The sequence below is a fragment of the Lutra lutra genome, chromosome 11 (genome assembly GCF_902655055.1).
Source record: "Lutra lutra chromosome 11, mLutLut1.2, whole genome shotgun sequence".
In the NCBI taxonomy this organism is placed as follows: domain Eukaryota; kingdom Metazoa; phylum Chordata; class Mammalia; order Carnivora; family Mustelidae; genus Lutra; species Lutra lutra.
In genome coordinates, this window is record NC_062288.1 from 66538849 (window position 1) to 66563018 (window position 24170).

The window sequence follows — 24170 nt, forward strand, 5'->3', positions numbered from 1 at the left end:
AGACATGAGAACTTCGCAAGAAGGGATGAAATTAGTGATCCTAGATAGAACTGTAGTCAGTCCTGTTTTGGGATTTGTGTTAGAATATTAAAGTTGATATAATCCAGTACGACTAGGAGTTACTTTATGAGATGCTTAATTCAGCTGTGAGTTAGAAAGATAACTGGAATGACTTAACTGGCAAGCGGACCCATCAAAAATACTTAAATTTTTGTTTGACCATGGTGCTGTGCTGTTAAAATGATAATTACACAGATGTAATTTTTTTTTTTCGAATTTTGGAATAATTTTAGACTTGTTGAAAGGTTGCAGCCCCTAACTTCTTGAAAATTAAATATTTGGTCAGTGTGGAGGAAATGCAGAAACAATACCACAAGCATGCAAATACAACATGTTATATGAGGTAAATGCACCATCAACAGTAGTGCTGGCCAGGACTAAGTGAGTTAAGAAAACGGGTTTATGCTTGATGGAAAAACCTTTAATTGAAATCTTTGTTGAAAGTGTTTGGGTAGGGCTGGGAGAGTCTATTGTTTTTTAATTGAAGGATGGGTGTTCTAAGTATAGTTAGTCATTAGTGGATTCCATGTAACAAATTAAAAGCATGATTCTTATCCCCTACTTCTAGGCTGTGGCCCAGGTATCTGTTTTTATCAAGCTCCCCAGATGTTTCAGATTACAGCTGAGTTTGGGAATCACTTATCTGTAAGATAAAAGTCTAGAGTCCTTAATAATAGCTGTCATCTATTGCACAACCACTTCAATGACTATCATTTATTATACTCATTGTATGTGAAGTGCCAAATATTTCATATATACCTCGCGACAATCTCGCAAAGATTTATCCTGGTCTGAGGCTCAGAAAGATTAATTTACCCACCAGAGTGTATTTCTAAGTTACAGCAGGTATTGGAATTCAGATTTCTTGCTGTATTTATAATGCTTTATTACTCTCTTATGTGTTCTGTCATTAAAAATTTAGGCAGTCATTTTGAGATTTCCTTGGTTGGACTTTTTTCTTCTACCCAGGTTGAGTCATACTCTTCGTATTTTTGCCTCTCCTTATGCTGTTCTTAGCTACCTTGAAGTCCCATCCATCCATTAAGGAAGGCCCAGCTAAAAACTACTCATTCAGGGAATTTTTTCCCAGTTATCTGAGTCTTTGATGATCCTTCCCTTTTCTTGAACTCCTAGAAGATAACACTTTTAGTAGGTAATAGCACAGTCAACTTTTTATGTATTATCCATTATTGTTCATGTTTAATATTATTTTGTTGTTGGGGTAATATTTGCAGTATTGTCATGTGTGGCATGTTGAGCTCCCTACCGCTCTCTAGCTTTATTGTATATATAGTACTGATCTTGAATAGAATTCTTTTTATAATGAAATGTAAGTTGAAGGCTTTGGTTATGGGTTAAAGTTAGAATTTGTAGTTTTGAGATATCATATTATTTGGTTACTTCAGTAGCTCACTAAAGCAGACTTAAAATCTTTGGTTTTAGAGTAAATTTTTAAAAATACAGATATATTTATCATAATTTATGAATAATTTCAACAGTAGTATAATTTGGTTTGCAGTACAATTTTTTAAAAGGTTTATTTGAGAGAGCACAGTTGGGGAAGGGGAAAGGGAGAGAGAGAAAAGCAGACTCTCCACCGAGCATGGAGCCAGCAGCCTCAGGGCTTGATTCCAAGAACCTGAGATCATGACCTGAGCTGAAATCAGGAGTCTGATGGTCAACTAACTGAGCCACCTAGGCACCCCTGCAATACAATTTTTAGAAAGTACTTTCTTAGAAACTATCTTACTCTGCTGGGGCTGTCATACCACAGATTGGGTGAATATCACAGATTGGGTGACTCAAACAACAGACTTTTATTTTCTCACAGTTCTGGAGGCTTGAAGTCCAAGGTCAGGGTGTGATCAGGTTTGGTTTCTTGTGAAAGTTCTTCCTGGCTGGTAGACAGCTGCCTTCTTAGTGTGTCCTCACACATGGCATTTCCTTTGTTCATGGAGAGAGAGTGAGATGCCTTACGTGTCTCTTCCTTTTTTTTTTAAGGGCGACAGTTGGATGTGATTGAGGCTCTGCTGTAAGGACCTCCTCCTTTAACCTCAATTACTTCTTTAAATGCCTTATCTTCAAATATAGTCACATCCTCGTTAGAGCTTCAACATATTAACACAATAGAATCCATAAGATGAATTGATTTTCTATTTTCCTATATGGTTTGTAATGTAGATAAGCTATAGAAAAATTTTTATAAAATGGATAATATTTTTATTGATTTCTTTTCATTAGGTAGGCAATTCTAGGATGAATATTAGCTAAACATTTTGTGAGTCATGGCATTTGATATTCTGAGGAGAAAGTCTTTGATGTCTTTTAAGAAGCTAGTTTGGGAGAGAGATACTGAAATAATTTGAATTCTTTAATGAAATTGCTGTGTTGTGTTCAGAGTGAATTCTAGTAAAATACAGAGTTTGTGTGTGTGTGTGTGTGTGTGTGTGTGTGTGTGTGTACGTCTGTCATGAGTGTACAAAGCACAGTAGTGACTGATTAAAATGGAATAAAGTTAATCCTATGAAAATTTTGATTATGTTCTTGATACTTCTGTTATTCTTTTGATATTTTTACAAGATTTTAGGATTGGAAGATGTATCAAGTTGCTTAATCTAATTATGCAGAAAGTGCTCTAATTTGCTCTGCAGCATACCTGTCAAGTGGCTGTCTTTTAACGCTGCCCTGTCCAATTTTGTAACCATGAATATACATGGCTGCTGAGCACTTAAAATGTGTCTAGTCTGAATTGAGATTTGATATAAGGGTAAAATACACAGAGGATTTTGAAAAGACTTACTTTGAAAAAAAGAATATAAAGTGTCTTATTTTTGTATTGATTGTATGTTGAAATGTGTTTTGAGTATACTGAGTTAAAGAAAATATATTATTACAATTAATTTTACTTGTTTCCTTTTCTTTTTTTAAATGTGGCTACTGGAAAATTTAAAATTGCATATGTGGGGGCGCCTGGGTGGCTCAGTGGGTTAAAGCCTCTGCCTTTGGCTCAGGTCATGATCCCAGGGTCCTGGGATAGAGCCCCGCATCGGGCTCTCTCCTCAGCGGGGAGCCTGCTTTCCCCTCTCTCTCTGCCTGCCTCTCTGCCTACTTGTGTATCTCTGTCTCTCAAATAAAAAAAAAAAAATCTTAAAATTGCATATGTGGCTTGTGTTGTATTTCTAATGGATGGAGCTTATTTAGCCTGTGTTAGAAACTCACTGCCTTCTGAGGAAGCACATTTCATCTTTGAATAGCTGAGACCATTAATTGTTTTTTTCCTGTTTGTATATATATCTGAAGTCTGTCTTTTATATTTGTATTCAGATGTTCTCATTTACTCCTTGAGACTAAAAAAATAAGTCTAACTTCTCTTTTTAATATTACTACTTAATAGTCTGAACACAATTTTCTCTGAGTCTTTTGTAGAGACTTTTAGTCTTTACATTTTCTTTATGACAGGGGGTTATATTCCTCCGACCATTGTTGTTACTCCCCTCTGAACTGTCTCCATTTGGTACATATCCCTGCTGACACCAGGAAGTGAATATCTTTTGATCTTAAAATTATAGATCAGAATAAATCTATCTTTGTCTTGTACTTGCTGTATAAACTGTTAATGAGTTAAACTACCTTTTAGGGTGACTTTTAATTTCTTACTGACTTATGGAGCATGTCAACTAAGATTTTCTACGTTTTCCCTCCTGAGCTGCTGTTTTATCTTGCTTCTTCAGCACATTTTTTTTTTTTTTTTAAGAGGAGCTTGTTGATTGAGAGGTGAAAAGTGTTCCACCACTGACTTCTTATTTTTGCAGTCCCATTTTATAGTTCTGAACTAATCTGAGGCTTTGTCTTCAGATTTCAGTTCAGGGTGGTGAAAAAGGACATGGTTTGTATACACATATTGCCATATTAAACTTCATTTGGATTTTGAGTGTGTCATATAAAGTATTTGGTATCTTTTTCAGTTTTTATCATATGCAGGTTTGACAGTTGTTAGCATTATGTTTTCATCCAGGGGTAGAATAATGTTATCTGGGCTTAATTAAGGATGGATCCTTGTGGTGTATAATTATGCTGAGTTGACATACTTCTAATCAGCTATTAATCCACCTTATTTTATTAGTATTCCAGACTTTGTTTCTCTGCCTTGCTCAAGTTCACATCATGATTGAAATCTTGCAAGAATTATTTCCTATAATTTCTTCCTTTGCATTCTAATAAACTTGTCAGAAATGGAAAATAAAAAAAAACATTTGACTTACCTATAAAAAATAAAAATGCATACTGTCTTGTGGTCAATATTACTTCCTTTTCTATCTATGTGATCCTTTAGTTTTTTGTTTTAATGGAAATGCTTTAAGTTCTTCAGTAACAACTTGGAAAATAGAAGGTAGTATAAAACCAAGTTACTTCTAAGTCCCATTAGCAAAATACAACCTATGTTGAAATTTGGATATATTTTCTTTTTGGCTTTTTTTCTTTGTAACTTTTAAAAAAGCTGTAATGATGGTGGCACATGACTACAATTCTTTTGGGTAAATACTTAGGCTAAGTCATTGGTAGATCTGTGCTTAACTTTTAAAGAAATTGCCAAACTGTTTCCCAACTTAGTTGTAACATTTTACGTTCCTATCAGTAGTACATAAGAACAGTTGCTTTAAATACTCAGCAACACTTGGGATGGTCACTCTTATTAATTTTGGTCACTCTAGTAAAATTGGAAATACTTCATTGTGATTATAATTTGCATTTTCCTACTGACTCATAATTTTGAGGGTCATATGCTTATTTGCAATCCATAGGTTTTTGGAAGTCTTGTCCATTTTTAAGTTGGGCTGTTTGTCTTACTGAGTTGCATATTTTAGAGACTAGTCCTTTGTTGAACTATTCAAATAATGTATTTCTCATTGTACTTTTTGTCCATCGTCAATTTTTGCCTGTCACAGTTACTACTGTGCTATTAGCTTTAATATGATTTTCGGTTTCTGTTATCTACATTTTTAAATTAGAATTCTTTTGTAAGGGGCTCCTCCATGGCTCAGTGGGTTAAAGCCTCTTCCTTCTGCTTGGGTCATGGTCCTGGGGTCCTGGGATCGAATCCCGCATCGGGCTCTCTGCTCAGTGAGGAGCCTGCTTCCCCCTTTCTCTCTGTCTGCTTCTCTGCCTACTTGTGATCTCTTTCTGTCAAATAAATAAATAAAATCTTTAAAAAAAAGAATTCTTTTGTAAGAAAGAGCTATTGTGTCTCATGTTCATTTATTCAGTTATTTATTTATATTGGTATGGGCATATAAAATTAACTTTATCAGTTGTGTTGCTCATTGTCCTGGATGTGACCATTGGGGGCTCTTTCTATTTGGCTCCCATTCATCCTTTCAACATGCCTTATCAGTTTTTGGGAGCACTTTCTTACTTTCTGGTTCATCTTGTATCTTTCCTGCCTAAGTCCTGGAATCAGTCATTTTTCCAAAGAGTACCAAGTTTCTTTTATTTGAGAATAGTATTTAGAAACCAAGATTTGAGGACTGGAAGTATTCATCACTATTAGGGTGTCATTGCTTCTAGGTGTTTGGAGCAGATAGATCTAGGAAATTGTATATTTATATATATTTATACATCCATATTTGTATGTATATGTATACTAAAAACCATGAATTCATACTGATAAACCAATTCTTTTATAGTTCTAAGCGAATCTGATACTTTTGTCTTCAGGTTCCAGAAACCCTGCACTAACACTAGGTTCAGTCTAGCCTCTTTTTTCCCTGTACTTGTGATTCCCTTCTCCAACAGTGAACAACCTGGCTCTCATCCACAATTTATTACATATTTGCTAATTCTGGTATATATATAACTGTAGTTTTAGGATTGCTGTTACAGATATACTTACTAGAGTAGTATTTGTGTATACTTTTTTTTTGTTTTTAAACTATCCAGTCAAAATACTGTTTTCCAAAGTTAGTTGTGGTCTTTCTTCCTTACCATGTTCAGTGGAGTTATGTTATTCACTTGAAATACAGTTTGTTTCATTTGTTAACTGTTTCAAGTCCCTTTTGAACTCTTTTCACATCTTGGCTGATTTGGGTTATTTTTTATTGGGATATGTGAAACATTACTATGGTGTCAATAGTCAGCGCTATAAAACAGTATGTTCAGAAGTATCCATCCCACCTTTGATCTCTTACTCTATTCTCCATCCCTCTTCTTGTCACTTTTCCACCCATCTTTCTGGGTAACCAATGTCAATAGTTTCTGGTTTAGTGTCTTCCTGTCTTTTTACACAAATGATGTATGTCTAAGAAAGGAAATATACAAGCTATATGTGAAAGGTAATGCATTGTAGATACTACATACCTGCTTTTATAACAGCTTTTTGAGATGTAATTCACATGTGCCATAGAATTTGCCCCTTTAAATTGTACAGTTCTGTTGTTTTTGTTATATTCATAGAGCCATCCCAGTTTTTAGTTTTAGGATATTTTCATCAGCTCAGAAGGAAACCCTGTCTACTGTTGCTCTGCTCCCTCTGCTTCATAGGTCTTGGCAACCACTAATCTGTTTTTCATCTCTATAGATTTGCCTGTTGTGAGGATTTCATATAAATGGAATCATACAGTAGTTGATATTTTATGACTAGCTTCTTTCGCTTTTCAAGATGCATCCGTGTTATAGTATATATTAGTACTTTGTTCCTTTTTATTGTTGAACAGTATTTCATTATTTTGATAACACTACATTTTGTTTATCCATTCACCCGTTGGTGGCTATTTGGGTTCTTTCTACTTTTTGGCTATTGTGAAAAATGCTGTTGTACACATTTAAGTACAAGTTTTTGTGTGGACTTATGCTTTTGGTTTTCTTGGATGTATACCTAGGAGTGGAATTGCTGGATCAAAGGATAACTGTATGTTAATTTTCTGAAGAACTATCAGACTCTTTGCCAAAGTAGCTGTGGTATATTACATTCCCACCAGCAATGTATGAGGGTTTCGGTTTCTTCACATCTGTCTACACTGGACATTGTTTGTCTTTTTAAATTATCTTAGTAGCTATGAGGTGCTGTCATTGTGGTTTTATTTTATATTTCTCTAATGACTAATGATGTTAAGCATCTTCTTGTGTGTTTACTGGCAACTTCTATAAATCTTCTTTGGAAGAATGTCTGTTTGAGTGCTTTACTCATTTTTTAATCAGGTTATTTGCCTTTTTATTTAGTTGTAAGAATTCCTTACATGTTCTGGATGTAAGTCCAGAATAGCCTGGATAGATGATTTACAAATATTTTCTGCCATTCCTTGGGTTGTCTTCACTTTCTTGACAGTATTCTATGAAGCACTTTTTAAATTTTGATGAAGTCCAGTTTACCTTTTTTATTGCTGTTATTTTTGGTGTCATATTCAAGAAGCCATTCCTAACTCAAGATCATGAAGATTTACCATTGTTTCCTTCTAAGAGTTTTATAGATCTAGATCTTATAAATATTTAGGTCTTTAATCCATTTTGAATTTACTTTTGTACATTCTGTGAGGTGGGTACCCATTTTCTTTCTTTTGTATATAAATATCCAGTAGTTCTAGCATCTTTTATTGAAAAAAACTTTTCTATTAAGTTGTCTTGGCAACCTTGTAGAATAGTTGACCATAAAATGTAAGGGTGTATTTCCACCATTGATTTGTACATCTCTCCTCATGGTTGTACTACACTGTTTGAGGACTATAACTTTGTAAATGTGTTTTGAGACTAGGAAGTGTGACTCCTCTAGCTTTGTATGGTTTCAAGATTGTTTGGGCATTTGTCTCTTGAATTTCCACATGATTTAGAGATTATTGTTAGTTTTTGCAAAGAAACCAACTGGGACCTTGATACACATGGCTTTGTGTATCAATTTGGGGAGTTTTGCCATCTGAGCAAAATTGTCTTCTAATCTATGAATGCAGAATAGCTTTCATTTACTTAATCTTTAGTTTTTTTGACCAGTGTTTCATAGTATTCAGTGTACAGTATTTGCTTTTATTATATTTATTCTTAAGTATTTTTTTATGGTATTACAAATGATTTTTTTTTAAGTTTCATTTTCTGTTGCTTTTTGCTCGCATATAGAAATATAGTTTTTGTTGATCTTGTTTCCTACAACTATTAGTTTGTGGTGTGTGGGTGTGTGTTTTAGTGGATTCACTAAGGTATTTTATTTATAAGATCATGTTATCTGTGAATAGAGATAGTTTTACTTCTTTCCGGTTTGGTTGCCTTTTATATCTTTTTCTTGCTGAGTACCTTGGCTTGAACCTTAAGAACAGTGTTGAGTAGAAGTGGCACTAGACATCATTGTCTTGTTCCTGAACAGTGAAAGCATTTAGTCTTTCACCACTCAGTATGATGTTAGCTCTGGGTTTTTCTTAGATACACTTTATGAGCTTGAGGAAGTTCCCTTTTTATGCCTTGTTTGTTAAGTGTGTTTATCTTGAAAGAGTGTTGGATTTTTGGTCAAGTGCTTTTTCTGTGTCTATTGGAGATGATCATGTGTTTTTTTCCTTTTTTTAAGATTTTATTTATTTAAGAGAGAGAGAGCATGATGGAGGGAGGGTCAGAGGGAGAAGCGGACTCTCTGCTGAGCAGGGAGCCTGATGTGGGACTCCATCCTGGTGTTCCAGTTTGATGACATGAGCGGAAGGCAGTCACTTGATCAGCTGAGCCACCAAGGCACCTGATCATGTGTTTTTGTTGTTGTTGGTTAGTTAATACGGTATATTACATTGGTTAATTTTCATATGTAGAACCAATCAGTAGATGAATTCCACTGGTCATGGTGTATGCTTTTTTTTTTATTGCCGGTTTTGTTTTGCCAGTATTTTGTTGATGGTTTTTACATGTATGTAAAGGGCATTTGTCTGTTGTTTTTTGATGTGTTTGTCTGATTTGGTATCAGGGTAAAACGGGGCAATGTTTTACCTCTTCTGTCCTCTTCTGTTTCTTGGATTACTTTGTAAAGGATTGGGCAGTCTTTAAACATTTGATAGAATTCACTAGTGGAAACATTTGGACTTGGCTTTCTTTGGGGGAAGGTTTTTGGTTACTAATGTAATTTATTTATTTTTATTTTTATTTTAAAAAAATTTATTTGAGAGAGAGAGAGAGGAGTAAGGGGCAGAAGGAGAAGCAGACTCCCTGCTGAGCAGGGAGCCTGATGCAGGTCTTGATCTTGGGACTCTGGGATCATGACCTGAGCTGATGGCAGATGCCTAATTGACTGCGCCACCCAGGCACCCCTGTAATTTCTTTGTTTCTTATAGGACTTAAGGTTTTTTCTTCTTGAGCCAGTTTAGGGTAGTTTATGTCTTTGTAGGAATTTTTTCATATCTCGAGGTTATCCACTTTGTTGGCATACACTTATTCAAAAGTTTCTTTATAATCTTTTTTGTGTCTGTAAAGTTAGTAGTGAGTTGCCCTCTTTCATTCTAAATTTCATTATTGACAGTTTTCGGTTTTTTTTCTTGATTAGTCTTTGCTAAGGTTTGTCACATTTACTTCTTTTCAATGAGCCAACTTATGGTTTGGTTCATTTTCTGTATTTTGTTTGAAATATATTTTACTTCTGCTCTAGTCTTTATTTTTGTTTGGTTTGCATCTAGTTTGCTCTTTTTTTAGTTTCTTGAGATAAGGGTTTGATAGTTGATTTGAGATCTTCTCTCTTTAGCATAGGTATTTACAGCTATAACTTTTCCTCTAAGCCCTGAATTAGCTGCATTCAGTAAGTTTTGATATGTTGTGCTTTTTTAAATTTAGTATTATTATTAATCTCAAATTTTATAGCCTCCTTTGTGATTTCTTCTTTTCCCATTGGTCAGAGTGTAATGTTTAACTTCCACAGATGTCAAATTTTCAAGTTTCCCCCCTTTTTTTTTTAAGATTTTTATTTATTTATTTGACAGAGAAAGAGAGATCACAAGTAGGCAGAGAGGTAGGCAGAAGGGAGGGGGGGAAAGCAGGCTCCCTGCTGTGCAGAGAGTGCGATGATGCCTGTGGATGGTAAAGGCTCAACCCACTGAGCCACCCAAGTGCCCCTCAAGTTTCCTTTTGTTATTTATAATTTCATTCTTTTGTAGATGATTAATATCCACAGTAGCTGATCTTAGCCCTTTAAAATTGTGACTAAGATGTCTAATGTATGGTCTCTCCTGGAGAACATTTCATGTGCACTTGAGAAGAATGTCATTTTGCTGATTTCAGATGCAATGTTCTACATATGTTAAGTCTAGTTGCTATGTTCAGGTTTTCTGTTTCCTTATTTATCTTCTTTGTAGTTGTTTAACCCATTTTTGAAAGTGAGGTATTGAGGTCAGGCTATTATTGTTGAATTGTCTTATTTCTCCCTTTCATTCTGTCAGTCTTTGCTTTGTGTATTTTGGGGCTTTGTTTTTAGAGGCATATATGTTTATAATTGTTATGCTTCTTGATAAATTGATATTTTAATCAGTATTAAGTATCCTTGTCAGTGGTAAGAATTTTGTCTTAATGTTTGTGTTGTAGCCACTCCAGCTCTCTTTTCATTTTTGAAATCGTTTTACTTCAAGGTAGTTGTTCTGTGATTCTAAAAGGTGTTTCTTGTGGGTACCATATAATTGAATCATGGTCTTTAATCTATTCAGCCAATATTTGCCTTTATTGAATATTTAATCCTCTGTGAGTACTGAAAGGTAAGATTTTCACCTGAAATTTTGCTATTTGTTTTCTAAATATCTTATATCTTATCAGCATCTCTGGTTCTGTTTATTTTTTCCTTTTTTTCTCTTTCTGAATTATTTTTTTCTTGTTAAATTGATGTTTTTAATGTACCATCTTAACCCCCCCCCCTTTTTTTTGCTATATTCTTTTGAGAGTGTGTGTGTGTCTAGCAGGGGCATTGCCTTTGGGATTACAGTTAATATCTGATTTTATAGCATTATAATCTGGCTTATTACCTATTTAGTTTCAGTAGAGTACAGTAATTCTGCTTTTATATAGTTTCATGTCCTCTTACTTCCTTTGTGCTATTAGTGTCATACAAATTACATCTTTGTACATTATAGACCCATCAAGGCAATTTTATAATTATTGCTTCATGAAGTTGTTCCTTAAATAGGTAAAAAAGAGAAGAGTTGCAAACAAATTATGCTATCTTTTATACTTACTTGTTACATTTACCGGTGATACACATTTCTTAGAGGTACTATGTAAGATCCTCCCATTTCAGTTTGAAGGATTCTTTATAGTATTTTTCGTAGGGCAGATCTGATTTTGAGTTCTCTCAGTTTTTGTTTATTGGAGAATGTGTTAAGTTCTCCTTTATTTTTAAAAGATACCTTTTAGTAGATACTGAACTCTTCGCTGACAGTTTTTATGTTTTAACATCTTGACTATATCATCTCTCTACTTTCTGGTCTCTAGTTTCTGATGGGATTTCAGTCATACTTATGGAGAGTCCTCTGTAATGGTCACTTGACTCTCTCATGATTCTTTGTCTCTGGTTTTTGACAGTTTGATTTTGATATTTCTAGTTGTGGATCTCTTTGATTTTATCCTGTTTGTGGAGTTTGCTGAACTTTTGATGTGTAGAAAAATGTTTTTCTTCAAATTTTGTAATTTTTTCCCATTATTTCTTCAAACATAGTTTTTGCCCCTTCTTCCCTGCTTTTCCTTTCTTTCTCTTTCCTTCCCTCCATTTTTCCTTCAGCTTGAGGGATTGTGTAGGTATGGTTGGTATGGTTGATTATTTTCCTTCCATAGTCTCTGGTTTTGTTAATTTTTTTCTTTATTCTTTTTTGTATTTTTCCTTTAGACTAGTTAATGTGATTTTTGATTTGTCTTCAGATTTGTTGCTTCTTCTGCTAGCTCAGATATATTGTTGAGCCTCTACTGAAGTTTCATTTCAGTTGTACTTTCCAACTTGAGAATTTTTATTTAGTTCTTTTTAATACTTAATGTGTCCTTATTGATAGTCTCTGGTGAATGTTATTCTCATACGTCCCTTCAGTTTTTTAGACATGGTTTCCCTTAGTTCTTTGACCATATTTAAGATAAATATGCCTTTGCTTAATATCTGGGTGTTCTTAGGAGATAGTCTCTATTGATCCCCTCCCCCCCGCCATATATGGGATGTTATGTTTTGTGTTTTTGCATGTTTCATAATGCTTGAAAACTGGACCTTTTAAATAATACAACATGGCAACTCTGGTCAGATCTCCTCCCAGGGTTTCTTAATGCTCTTTGTTGTTTGGTGACTTCCTGTAAATTCTGCTTTCTTTGCCATTGTGTTGTCACTGAAATCTCTGGTTATCTTTGTTGTTATTTATGGAGTCTTCTAGACTCCATACCAAACACCAGACAGGCCAAATAATGATAGTTCTCTGGGAATGGGGCTTTAAAAGAGCCTGTTCTGCCTTCTCCCACTTGCTGTCAAGATGCTGATTTTTGCCATAATTGTGTGCTGTTGGTTTTCAAGACTACTGTGGAGCTGAGAGGGGAGATGAGAATAGGCAAGGTACCTAGATTCAGCCCCCTTATTTTGAGTAAGCGCTCTGTGGATCGCTACAAACCTTTTGTTAATTTCTAGAGTTCGGAAGAAGTTGACTTTGAGTTTTCTTATTGCTTTTATTTATTTATTTTTAAAGATTTTACTTATTTATTTGACACAGAGAGAGAGAGAGAGAGAGAGAGAGAGAGAGAGGGAACACAAGCAGGGGAGTGGGAGAGGGAGAAGCAGACTCCCCACTGAGCAGGGAGCCTGATTCAGGGCTCAATCCCAAGACCCTGGGATCATGACCTGAGCCGAAGGCAGCCGCTTAACAGACTGAGCCACCCAGATGCCCCTTCTTATTGCTTTTAAAGGATAGAATTTTCTGATATCTTTGCCTTGTCATTTTCTTAATTGTCACTCTAGTCTGTATCCTTTGAATTGTCTTGCATTGTGCACACAAGACAATGTTTAAAGGTACATAATACTGTGTCAACTGTCTAGTAACAGTTTTTCCACTTGATATAATGTTATCTGTCATGCTTATTCTTCTCAAGCTTATAATGCATGGTATTTTTACAAACAGGAATAGCATGACACATTGTTTCTTTCGCTTGTTTTTGGAACTTGGTTTTTACAGTCTTTCACTGTTACTGTGTTTTGTTAGATGTTCTTATAACTAAATCTTAAATATATTCTCAAAATTATAAATGTGTAGAAGTGGAATGTGTTGAGTCTGGAAGCATGAAAACTCACTTTTTGGTCTGCAAGACCAGATTGCTCTTCAGGGAAATGGTTAAAATTTATATTTCACCAGTCATGTAGGAGAGTGATTATTTGCCAGCTTCCTCACCCACTACTGGGTATTACTATTCATTTCATTTTGTGTTCCAGGAGATCTTTTGGCATAAAGGAAAGTTTTATATTCTTCAAATGTTCTATATCTATATCTAGTATGGGAGCCACCAATCACATGGCTCCTGAGCACTTGAAACGTGACTAGTTCTAAATGAAGTGTGCTGTATTTCAGATATTGCTATAAAAGAAAAGGATGCAGAGCAATGAATATGTGAAATGAATTGCAGTAATTTTTATATTGATTGCATGTTGAAATAGTATTCTGTATACATTGGTTAAATAAGACATATTAAAGTTAAATTATTTTTTCTGTTTTTTTAATGTGTTTAGTGTAATACTTAAAATTACATGTGTGATTTATTTTATATATTTATTGGGCAGTGCTGATCTAGACTCTAGAGAGTTCTTTCTTTAAAAAAAGCCCTGCTTCTTTAAAGCTTATGCTGTTTAACCGCAGCATGTTCTCACCCTTTTTAAATTTGCCAATTTCTATTTATTCATTCAAGATGACACCAAACACTCAGTTTTCCTTTCCTCCCCAAGTTCTGTCATCATTCTGGGGCATTTTTAGTGCCCATATGTACAACTGACTCAATAATTTAGCCTCCCAATTTCTGGGTTGTGCTTGGGCCATCATTTTAATGGTCCCACGTAGGGGTGCCTGGGTGGATCAGTGAGTTAAGTGTTTGCCTTTGACTCAGGTCATGATCCCAGGGTCCTGGGATCAAGCCGTGCATCAGTCTCCCTGCTCCGTGGGAAGCCTACTTCTCCCTCTTCCACTCCCCTGCTTGTGTTTCCTCTCTCACTGTGTCTCTCTGTCAAATAAATAAAAAATCTTTCATGGTCCCATGTGATTATCATCTGGAACTTCTGTTCCACCTCTGAAATCTTAATTGTATGGCCCATTTTAACCACAAGTTCACATTTTTTTAGATATCTCATTTCCTTGTTTCCTACCTTACTTACATCCTTGACCCTCTTCATTTTTGTTCATTGAATCACTTCAACTATACTTGTCTGCTCCCATGATCCCTTGACCTTTTTTGCACACTTTCTGCAAAATAACAGTTTCAAATGACTCTTACAGTCTATTGGCTTGTACTTATGTTGCAGATTGCTACTGGACAAAAAGATCCTATGGCTTCTGGGATATATTCACACAGATGTGTGGTCTTCAGCTTTAATCTGCATATAGAGTTGCTTGGCTGTCTCCTATGGACTCCCAGTCTTTCCTGCTATTCTTGTGGTTGTTCATTCAAATGTTTTACCTCTTACTGTTCCCTCTCCTCTCCTTAAAATGAGTACATGATTTTGTCTCTTGCCCTTAGAGAAAAACCTCATCCCTCACTTTAGAACACTGTATCCTAATTTACCTTTTTTTCAGCCATTTGTCTACTTGATCTTTTCTGTTAGCATTTAAATGGGTGCAACTCTCTCTCTTTCTCTCTTTTGTTTTCAACTCTCTCTTGACCCATTGTTACTCCCCAGGTTCTACCTTATTGTTCTTCACCGACAAGCATTCTGAAGGAATTGTTTATACTCATTCCCGGCACTTACTCACTGTTTATTTACTTCCAGTATGCATTTTTCTTCTTTCTTTCCCCTGTTCTGACAAAGGTCCCTGAAAATGATAAGTAGATTCTTCTGTATCTTTATAGTGACCACTCCAGAGCATTTGGTACAGTTGACCACTTCTTGAAGAAGGCCACTACATTTGACCTCCTTGAACTGCTTCTAGGAACTACTTTTTTTCCTCATTCTTTTTATCTCTCATCTTTTTCTAGATTTGTGTAGGTGGTGGGATGTTAGTATTGTTTCTGGCCTGGTTCCACTTCGTGTGCTGTATTTGGATTCATATGCATGGTCTTCATACCATTTAAGTGTTATTGGCTTAAAATGTTCTGTTTCACCTAGACATTTCTAGAACTTCTAACTTTTATATATGCAAGCTGTGTACTAGACAGTTGTCTCCCTAAAGTCCACTTAATACCTTAAACTCAAGTGATTCCTGCTTTTAATGATTGGTACCACTGTAACCCAATTGTTAAAACCTAAATTTAGAAATCTCAGCCTTACCACTTCGCAGGTTAGTTATAGAGACCTGTAAATACATCTCATTAATTTCTAACTAGCACTATTAGAAATTACTGTAAGTAATATATGTAATTTAAGATTTTCTAATAGCCACATTTAAAAAGTAAAAAGAAACAGGTACAGTTAACTTTAGTTCATATGTCACCCAATATGACTAAAATTTTATTTCAGCATGCAGTCACTTTAAAAATTAAGATAATTTTTGGACGCCTGGGTAGCTCAGTGGGTTAATCCTCTGCCTTCCGCTGGGCTCAGGTCATGATCTCAGGGTCCTGGGATCAAGCCCTATATCAGGCTCTCAGCTCATCAGGGAGCCTGTTTCCCCCTCTGTCTCTGCCTGACCTCTCTGCCTACCTGTGGTCTTTCTCTCTGTGTCAAATAAATAAATAAAATCTTTTTAAAAAAAGATAAAAAATTTAAAAAAATTAAGATAGTTTTCATAGTTTTTTTCATACTAAGTTTTCAAGATCTGACATGTATTTTGCACTTAAGGGACATCTCATTTCAGGGTAGCTAAATTTCAACTTTTTTTTTTTTTTTAAAGATTTTATTTATTTATTTGACAGACAGAGATCACAAGTAGGCAGAGAGGCAGGCAGAGAGAGAGAGGAGGAATAAGGCTCCCTGCTGAGCAGAGAGCCTGATGTGGGGCTCGATCCCATGACCCTGAGATCATGACCTGAGCTGAAGGCAGAGGCTTCAACCCACTGAGCCACCCAGGTGCCCCTAAATTTCAACTTTTTGATAGCCGTGTGTAGCTAGTGGCTACCTTAATATCGACAGTAGAATTTTAGCTTCTATTTTTCTTCATCCTCACTTCTTTCTTGGTTCAAGTCCTAATTTTTTCCCTGGGTTACTGCACCAGCTTTTGGGATTGTATTGTACATTGTACAATGTACAATGCATGTATATTTTAATTCCAAAGTGCACAAATTGAACTTGAAGTTAATTAAGAAAAGACCAAATGTTTGTCTTTGAAATTTAAATTGTTGTCATTCTGAGAACTCTTATAGTTCATCTTCAATATTCTTGTTAGTGGTAATTTTCTAAAATAAGAATACAGTTCTGCATGTGAATTAATGTGATTGCGTATTCTTATGCTTCAAGTCCTTTAAGGTTCTCCATAAGCTTTCAAGATGAAGTCTAACCTAAGTTCCTTAGTGTGACTGACAGTAATCTTCATGATCTGGCTTTTGTTCAAGTTTCCTATGCTATAGCTCCCAGACCTTGAAACTGAGATGTATTCAATTTGTATTTCCCATACAGAATCATGCTCTCCTTTTGCTTTTGAGCCTTTGCAGTTACCAGCTAGTTTGCTTGAGACCCATATTTTCCAGCACCTGCGCACATTTCTCATCAGACTAAGGTGGGCTAGTCCTTCAGGAGCTAAAGAATCTGACCTCAAAATAGGACCAAGCTCTCCCCGACCCCCACTGTCTTTTTTGTTCTATAGCCATCCTTCATGTTTGCCTAGATCCCAGTATTTTATCCCTGTGTTGTTATGATTGCCTTTTAATTTACTTGACCTTAGGTTCTTAGTTTCATAAGCAGGGAACTTGTTTTTATCAACTTTTGTGTATTTAATTGCTAGTACATACATTGTGAAGGTCCAGTAACTATGTTGATTGAATGGGAGTAATTCTATATAAGTAGAGATTAGATTCCAAGTTCAGAGTAAAGAAAAAATGTTTTAAATGTTATCTTATTCTTACACGTATTCATAGAATTAAATATTAAAATACTTTAAGCACATTAACTAGGAATCCAAAATAGAGAAAATAAAAGTTGGTTTCATCAGTACATAATTGCTCATCTCAGTGAAAAGGGAAGAGCTGGGGCAGGCAAACTAAGACATGAACTTTTCAAAAAGATCAGGGTGAGGGGACATTAAAGCCGACATTTAGGACATACCCATGCAAATCTTGTAACCTTTTAGTGTTCTTGTTGTATTAAATCTGAAATCTAGGTATTTTTATACCAGTTATATTTAAAATATTTAAATCATTTACATGGTGGCATTCTTTAATTTTTCCATTGGGTTATGTAAGACTAAGAATGCTGGACAGTTATATATATACACACATATATATATGTGTGTATATATATATATATGATGTAAGGCTTTTAAGAATACTAAGGAGTAGATAAAAGTATTTAGAGTTGCTTAAATTTTAGAAGAAACTTAATTATTTTTGTCCATGTGTAAAACAATGTACAATGTATCTTTTAATTCCAAAGGGCACAAATTGAACTTGAAGTTAATTAAGAAAAGACCAAATGTTTGTCTTTGAAATTTAAAGTTATGGATAAAAACCTTGGATCTTTGTAGCATGATTTTTTTTAATTGCAATTATTAAGGGGAGAAACAGAATTCTGGTATTACTAAGGTAGTTTGGGGTTGAATGTCTCATTTTGTAGAGATGAGGGAAGTTGAAGGTTTGTAGTACATCTTAGCTTGGATATGTTTTAATTTTCCTCAAAATCTGATTTTTGTCAGGCTTCCTTTCTGTTATAATTCCCCTTGCTCAATTTTGTTGTTGTTATGGAAATGTATATATTTGGCATTTTCAAAATAAATTACTGCTTTTCTTTTTTGGAAAATTTATTAAAACATATTAATATTCAGACCTTTAAAAACAATAATGGATTTCAGATGCCAAGATTTTCATAACTTTATTCTTTGGAATCGTAACAAGTGGCAAGAGAAGGTGAAGTGTTCTTAGGGGTTCTAATAATCTATCAGTTAGAACCTATTTGAAGCATCTTGTTCTTCAAATGTAATTGATTTCTAGAAATAAGGTTAAATAAGTTAAACACTAAAATTACCGGATATTGTATTTAAGTTGATATTTCCACAGGCAGTGAAGTAACAAGCAGTAAATTGTTGTGATTTGATTTTCTTAAATAAGAATTTTAACATAGAAATTTGGCATAGTAACTAAAAGAATTTTGTAAATGTATGCCTTTAGAAAAGATGATTTGATAACTGTGTTTCTTCTTATGTAACTCATGTTTCAAATCCAGTAATACTTTTAAGATCTTAAGGTATTTTGGTAGAAGCCTGCATGAGAATATACTTTTATCTTTATTCACATGCTTATAAGTGTCACAGTTATATCACTCATATCTATAAATAATGTTTCTTATTCAGAGATTATATTTCACACTGGTACTGTGAACATTTTATTTGCCCAGGAAAAGAATCAGTGGGTGGTTAAGTCTTCTGAATTACAGACTATGGTTGATTTTAGAATTTGGGATAAGGAATGATTCTTGTGAAATGTGAAAAGTCTATATGTTTTAGTCAACCAATGTTATATTATTAGCATAATCCCAAAGACTTTTGGGAGGGGGGGTGTCTTTGGACACAATTTTTTCCTTAGAAGGAATTTTCTTAAAAATATATATTTAGCCATTTAGCTTTTTAAAAATCTCTCTCATGTATTGGCATTTTGCTAGGAATATAGAGATGAGTAGGACATGGTTTTCTCCCTCTGGGAAATAATTATAGAGGGCTGATAAGTAATGTGTTAAATTTTAAAATAATTTAATTTTGGGGTGCCTGGGTGGTTCAGTGGGTTAAGCCTCTGCCTTCATTCAGCTCAGGTCGTGATCTCAGAGTCCTGGGATTGTGCCCCGCATCGGGCTCTCTGCTCAGCAGTGAGCCTGCTTCCCCCCTCTCTCTGCCTGCCTCTGCCTACTTGTGATCTCTCTGTCAAACAAATAAATAAAATCTTTAAAAAATTTTAATTTAAAACATAGAATTATTTAAAATGTTATATTTATGTGCAAAGAATTGTTTATCCTCATCCTACTCATTCTTCTTCCTCACTATGTTACTGAAACTGCTTTTATCCAAACCAGTAACCTCCTTAGTTTTATGTCTTTTTGGTTATGTTTTATGGTTATGTCTTTGGTATTTCATTTGACCTTTCAGTGGCATTTAACACAGTTGAGTGACCTTGAGTCATTCCTGGTATTCCTTCTTGCTGACTGATCTTTCTCACTCCCTGTCTGTCATCTCAGTGTTGGAGTGCTCCAGGTCTTTGGCTACCCCCCCAATCTCTAGTTTCTCCTCGAGAATCCAACCCTTTTCTAATATTATTGATGTGCTTATGATTCCTAAATCTATGTTTTCAGCACCAACCAGCCCTGCAGTTTCTGGACTTACGTATTTAACTGCCTACTGGCCTTTTTGAATGTATAATGCACACATCAAACATCACACATTCAAACAGTTTGGGCCCTCACTGCCTAATTTTTAATTCCCCTTATTGTTCCTGTTTTTCCTTAGAAATATCACTCCTTTGAGTTGTTTAAGCCAAAAACCTAGGCATTATCTTGGTCTATTTCTCCTTCACCAGTCACATCTAAGTGCGTCAGCAATGTCCTGGCAGTTTTACCTTCAAAACATATTCTGAATCCTTCTTATCTCTTCTTGTAACCACACCGTCTAAATTCAGTATACCCTTTCTTTCTTGGACTATTGCAGTAGACTTCTTTTTTTTTTTTTTTAAGATTTTATTTATTTATTTGACAGACAGAGATCACAAGTAGGCAGAGAGGCAGGCAGAGAGAGAGGAGGAAGCAGGCTCCCCGCCGAGCAGAGAGCCCGATGCGGGGCTCGATCCCAGGACCCTGGGATCATGACCTGAGCCGAAGGCAGAGGCTTTAACCCACTGAGCCACCCAGGCGCCTATTGCAGTAGACTTCTTACCAGTTTTCTTATTTCCACTTCTTCTCTTAGCCCTGAGAGCTATCTTTAAAACACAAATCAGGTCAGGTCACTTGCCTTTGTGCAACCCTCTAGTGGCTTCCCATCATGCCTAAAATAACATCCAAATTTCTTACTTTGGCTGCGTCCCACATGATCTGGCCTCTGCCTGCCTTCTTGACCTCGTTTTCATCACTTTTCTGCCTGATCCACCGCTTTCTTCATTGTAATTCATGTAACCTCTTTTTGGCCTAAAAGTACTAAGTTCATCTCTACTTTAGGTCCCAGCCCTTTGCCTAGAAATCTTTCCTCCCTTTTCTTAATCCATTCCCAATATTGTACTATATGTCAAAGACTGTTCTAGGACTTGAGGATAAAGCAATGAATAAGACACAGGGACATACTCTCTGGCATTTTTCTTATGCCTTTTGTCTGGAGCGTTCCTTGAATATGCAACCTAAAATACTCTCTCTGAAACTTTTTTCAACTCTCCCAGATGGCGGCTTCTTTTTTTGATGCCACATTTTTATGTAGTTTATTTAATCTCCACCTTGAAGGAGCTCACATTGTAGTTGGAGGTGGAATAGGGTGGAGAGTGCAATAAATATGGTGAGTAAAGTGTATGTTAGATCATTAAAAAAAAGTGCTAAGTAGAAAAACATAAAGCTGCAGCAAAGTACAGAGGAGAATGGAGTTGTAATTTTAGATAGGGTGGTCAGTGCAGGCCTCTGTGAAGTTGACATTTGAATATCATCATGTGTTCCAGGTTGTGATATAACTCGTAGATTTGTGTCAATATAAAATAAAAATATACAGTTTTCACAGACTTTTTGTCCAAAGTTAATCTACTTTCTTCTCTATGCTTCGTTAGTTGCTTTCAGTTTTCACAGCTCACATTAACTTCATCTTCCCATTTGTTGCTTGCTATCTTTAGCTTCCTTCCCTTTCCTGTATCCACAAGTCTGTGTTTCTTCCAATTCTGAACTTTAATCAATAGAACTTGAAATATAGTACTGTATAAAGGTTTCTAACTAAAACGTTTGCATTTATCTTATATAGACTGTCTTAATTCAGAGATTGACAAAGCAAAATTGTATGAAAGTTACATTTTTTTCCTTGAGATTTAAACCCTGTCCTTATATACCTTGCTGAAACATCATACATAACAGCTTTTTTTTTTTAAGATTTTTATTTATTTGAGAGAGAATGAGAGAGAGAGAGAGAGAGAGAGAGAGAGCATGAGAAGGGAGAGGGTCAGAAGGAGAAGCAGACTCCTTGCTGAGCAGGGAGCCTGATGGAGCCCGATGCGGAACTCAATCCCAGGACTCCAGGATCATGATCTGAGCCGAAGGCAGTTGCTTAACCAATTGAGCCACCCAGGCACTCCCATAACAGCTTTTCTACCATTTCTTTTAAAAATTTAAGTACAAGGCATAGTAGTAATTGGCTTTTATAAAAAGTTAAGAGGTCTTCAGGAGAGCTACTGAACATTAATTAAAATTCCTTAGGCCTTCTGTCCCACAAAAAAAGTATTTGGCATGTATAAAGCCTGTCCTCACCTTATTTATAATTATTTCTAATTTGTTGAGTTACATGTAAGTAACTTTCCTTTTTTCCCCTCTATTTTTTGCTATGTTCCAATGGATTTGCCTTTCCTGTTTGGACTGAATGTGTCATACACAATTCTTGGAATTCCTCATTTACTGTTCCTCTATGGATCTGTTCTGTTGGAATCTGGAACACTGGAATGATGGAAATGTGTTCTTTACAAAGTAGCTGTGAGTATATGAGATAATTTATACAGAGATGTTTTCAGTCTAAATTAACTTAAATTTAACGTACAGTTCAATGAAATAGGAGCTAAGGAAGCCTTACATTTAATATATATTTTTAGCTTTATGCATAGTAGGCTTTCATATATTTGATTTTAAAATACTATACTCTGATTAGTATCCTAGTTAGTCTTTAAAATTAGCTTTTCCATTTAATTGGCTTGGTTATTCTATCAACATTTGGCTTAAAGATTAGTTCATATGAATCAAAAAAAAAATGCTGAAAGTTGGTGGATGGATTTTGTTACATGTGATGCTAGTGAGGAATGCAGATTGCTGTTTAAATCCAAGTGTGTTGAGTTAATGCTTTGATTTCATGAGTATTTCTTTTTTTAAATGAGATATTAAATGTGTCATATACTTTTAAGAGAAATATGTACCTCTTAGGAATATTTTGCCATTGTATTTTAATGATGACTAAGACCTATCTCTAAGTAAAATTAACCGGTAAGACTACTCACTCAGATGGTCTATAAACTATGGACAGTTTTTCTCAGCACTGGGTAAGTTAAAAGTCAGATTTAATTACTACACCAATTTAAAAGTAGGTTTCTTTGAATTACTCATGAAACTATTGTTGAGATCATCAAAGAATCAAAAACCATGCAGAAAACTGAATTCTGGTTTTCTTTAAAATCTGGATAAATCTGATGTCCCCAATGAGGGAGGCAGCAGGATCATTTGAAATGCTGAAGTGATAATTGGACCTGGTATTAATAGCTTGAAAGATACTGTTTACTGATTGACTTGGCCATAAGAACTTCTAAGAATTTATGAGAAAATTGTTTTGAACTCAACATTTGATTTCATTTCATGAATAAGAAGACAAATTTCAAGAAATTCATACCTGTGGTGATTAGTATGAGTAAAGGGATAATTAAGAGAGTTCCTACTATAAGGATATTTGAATTTTTTTATCCTGAAAAAAACTTTATTTAAAAAAAAATTTTTTTTTTTTTAGCTGATTGGTCAGAATCTTGTTATTGACTAATTGTAAGTTGAAATCTTTGCTCTGAGGAAGGTTTCTTTGGTTTTTATTTTTTGCCCTTGGGTTTTATAATTGACCATTATATTGTCAAATCAACTCATACTCCTAATTCACTTTGTCTTTTGCTGTAGTTAATACTTTTATTGGTAACACTATAAAATCTGTTTGATTTGCCATGGATAATAGTTTGTATAGTTTTCTAAAATAGGTTATTGACAGGAATTTAAAATACGTGACAGAAGAGTTTTGTTGATACATGAGTAACTTGGCCCTTTTTGCTTTTCTCAGCAACAGAAGAACCTTGAAGGCTATGTGGGATTTGCAAATCTCCCAAATCAAGTATACAGAAAATCAGTGAAGAGAGGGTTTGAATTCACTCTTATGGTTGTTGGTAAGATATATTCTCTTAATAAAATTGGATTTTGATCTGAGTTTTAAGTTATTAATCAGCTCTGAATGAATTTAAGAAGACAGTAGCCTAAATGACTGTAGGAATTGTGTTATATCTTATTATGTGAATACATTTTTTTAAAAGATTCTATTTATTTATTTGAGAGAGAGAGAGTGCTAGCGCATGAGCAGGGGGAGGGGCAGGGAGACAAGTAGACTTCTCACTGAACAGGGAGCCCCACATAGGAATCCATCCCAGAACCCTGAGATCATGACCTGAGCCAAAGTCAGATGTTTAACCTACTGTGCCACCCACGTGCCTCTTATGTGAGTACATTTTAAAATTTAAACTGGTGGCATGATAGGATTTATGTATTTTTTAGCCTTTTTTTTTTTTTTAAGGTGACACAATTTTAAAAACTAAAAGTTGAAAAGCCGCGGTGGTAGAGGAATATAACACTGTAAAGAAATTCTCCTCAATTGGTAATGCTACAAAAGGAAATAGTGTCTTGTGGTTAGTTATTACAGGATAATTTTATTCTCTGGCTTATATACTATAGAGGAGTCATATTACATGAGTACTTAAACATACGTGCTCTGAATTTGAGAAAGAAGGGTGGGGTAGAGGTTCATAATCATGCAAGTGATTACCCTGGAAATTCATTCGGTGAGTATAAGCTCTGTAGTGAGTGAAATACAGCTTTCTTCTCTAATTCAGTTACATTTTTCTTAAGTGTTTTATCC

The 24170-nt window shown here is 35.1% G+C and overlaps 1 protein-coding gene across 5 annotated transcripts in view; it reads left to right on the forward strand.

Moving 5' to 3' along the window:
* Positions 1–24170, forward strand: part of SEPTIN7 (septin 7) — a 111306-nt gene that overhangs the window by 12144 nt on the left and 74992 nt on the right. For 3 of the 5 annotated variants that reach the window (XM_047695240.1, XM_047695238.1, XM_047695239.1), the window contains exon 3: positions 23325–23427. In XM_047695240.1, the coding sequence (XP_047551196.1) occupies positions 23418–23427 (10 nt within the window). In that variant the 5' untranslated portion in view covers positions 23325–23417. Of the gene's footprint in view, positions 1–7006; positions 7012–19540; positions 19545–21989; positions 21995–23324; positions 23428–24170 lie in introns of those variants that run through there. The other 2 variants (XM_047695241.1, XM_047695237.1) reach the window with 2 other exon arrangements.